Source organism: Fulmarus glacialis, unplaced genomic scaffold (genome assembly GCF_000690835.1).
Source record: "Fulmarus glacialis isolate BGI_N327 unplaced genomic scaffold, ASM69083v1 scaffold13722, whole genome shotgun sequence".
In the NCBI taxonomy this organism is placed as follows: Eukaryota; Metazoa; Chordata; class Aves; order Procellariiformes; family Procellariidae; genus Fulmarus; species Fulmarus glacialis.
This window is the reverse complement of record NW_009196004.1, coordinates 8185-9925: the sequence shown is the minus strand read 5'-3', so window position 1 is coordinate 9925 and position 1741 is coordinate 8185. Positions and strand designations below refer to the sequence as shown.

The window sequence follows — 1741 nt, the reverse complement described above, 5'->3', positions numbered from 1 at the left end:
ATGATTCTATGATTCTATGATTCCTAAAAGATCATGAAATTAAAAAGTCTTGGTTTTTTTATCGGTACTTAATATGATTTGATTTCTCTTTATATCTGTGTAGGTTTGGGCATGGAACATTCATGGTTTGTTTGGAAAACATTTACAAGAAGATCACTGGCAAAGATCTGAAATACGAGGCCTTAATGGGCAAACCTAGCAAACTGACCTACCAGTACGCGGAATACCTCATCAGGGCTCAGGCAGCAGAAAGACAGTGGAAGCAACCTATTCAAACTCTCTATGCTGTCGGGTAAGGTATCATAAGTCTAACAAGTTCATCAGGAAATTACTCGCAACTTATGTACCAGCAATGAAAAATACACAACTCTTACTACTTTGTTTCTTATACCATTGGGACCTCCTTCTTGGTGCTATGGTGTACTTTTTGTAATGTTTTCGAGCATCACTGTTTCTAATCTTGAAAATTAATAATACTTCACTCTTTCTATGTGTAATTTCTGTAGAAGCACAAAAAGTGGTTTATATGCAACTAAGATTTCTCCTGATTTTTTAAAAATTATTTTTGTTTTAATTTCTGTAATAGGCTGTGTAAATCTAACAAAAAGAAGTTGCATGGGTGTTTTGTTTTGTTAGGTTTAGTGGTATAACACCAACAAGCTTTGAGTAAATGATGGTTATTTGGCAATGTAGAGCTAGAATTTATTTGTGAGGTTGTTAAGCTCAGTCATATGCTACTGTGCGTGCTGTCACATCATAGAATCCTTTTTATAGAAAGAGATAAAGCTGTATTGTATTCAAGACTGTTCCAGGATCTCCAAGATGTTTGGAAATATAATAAGCTCATTCATGGACTGCTAATACCTATCCTTGATTTCCCCTCCCCCTGCCCCAGTCTGCAATTTCAATATGGAGAGTTATTCACTTCTGTCATATGTCACGCTTAATGACAGTGGTGTTATAAAATAGCTATAGGATTGGATTTTTTCCTATCTGCATACTTCCACATAAAGTTATGTAAAGTATAAAATAAACTGTTAAATCGAAACTGTAAAAATGTCTTTCATAAAATTGAAATTTGACAACTAACATTGCACTGCTGACTGAACTTTCTTCTTACGTTTCCAGAGATAATCTCATGACTGATGTCTATGGTGCTAACCTTTACAATCGCTATCTGGAAGAGAACTCCAGGAAAGGTTCAAAATCACGGATTCAGGCCAAAGTTGCTGGTGGCAGAGGATCTGCCACTGTCTCTCAGGACGATGAATTAGACAACAGTTGGGAGACTGAATTAGCATCTGCAGCTGCTGCCCGTTGTAGATCTGTTCTTGTTTGTACTGGGGTTTACAACCCTCACACAGAGGTACCCTTGGATACCAGGGAGAGCATAACTGAAACAGTGTTCCACGGCCACAGAGATTTTAGATTTGATTCTGGTTTGGTAGAACCAGATCATATTGTACCAGATGTTGATGCTGCTGTAGACCTGGTCTTCCAGCTGGAGAACTTTGCACCTAATTGAGATGACGTGATTTCTTAAGGACTACTCAGTGCTATGCTTTTCTTCCCAAAAAACAAACTGTGCTTTAAAATCATGCCGCAAACTGCTGCTTTCTAAAATTTTTAACTTTTAAATTAATACAATCTTATATTAAATATCAATAATGCTTTTTAAAGTACTTTGACATACGTAATTACTTGCTTTAGTTGCCCTTTATTGTCTTCCTATCCTAGCCTA

General features: G+C 36.6%; 1 protein-coding gene across 1 annotated transcript; it reads left to right on the top strand.

Moving 5' to 3' along the window:
• Positions 1 to 103: 103 nt before the first annotated feature.
• LOC104072554 (cat eye syndrome critical region protein 5-like) lies at positions 104 to 1525 on the top strand (the record flags this gene model as incomplete). Its single annotated transcript, XM_009572059.1, has 2 exons — positions 104 to 292; positions 1129 to 1525. Coding segments are annotated over 2 exons (586 nt in total), but the record flags the coding sequence as incomplete, so codon positions are not given.
• Between the last annotated feature and the right edge of the window lie 216 nt (positions 1526 to 1741).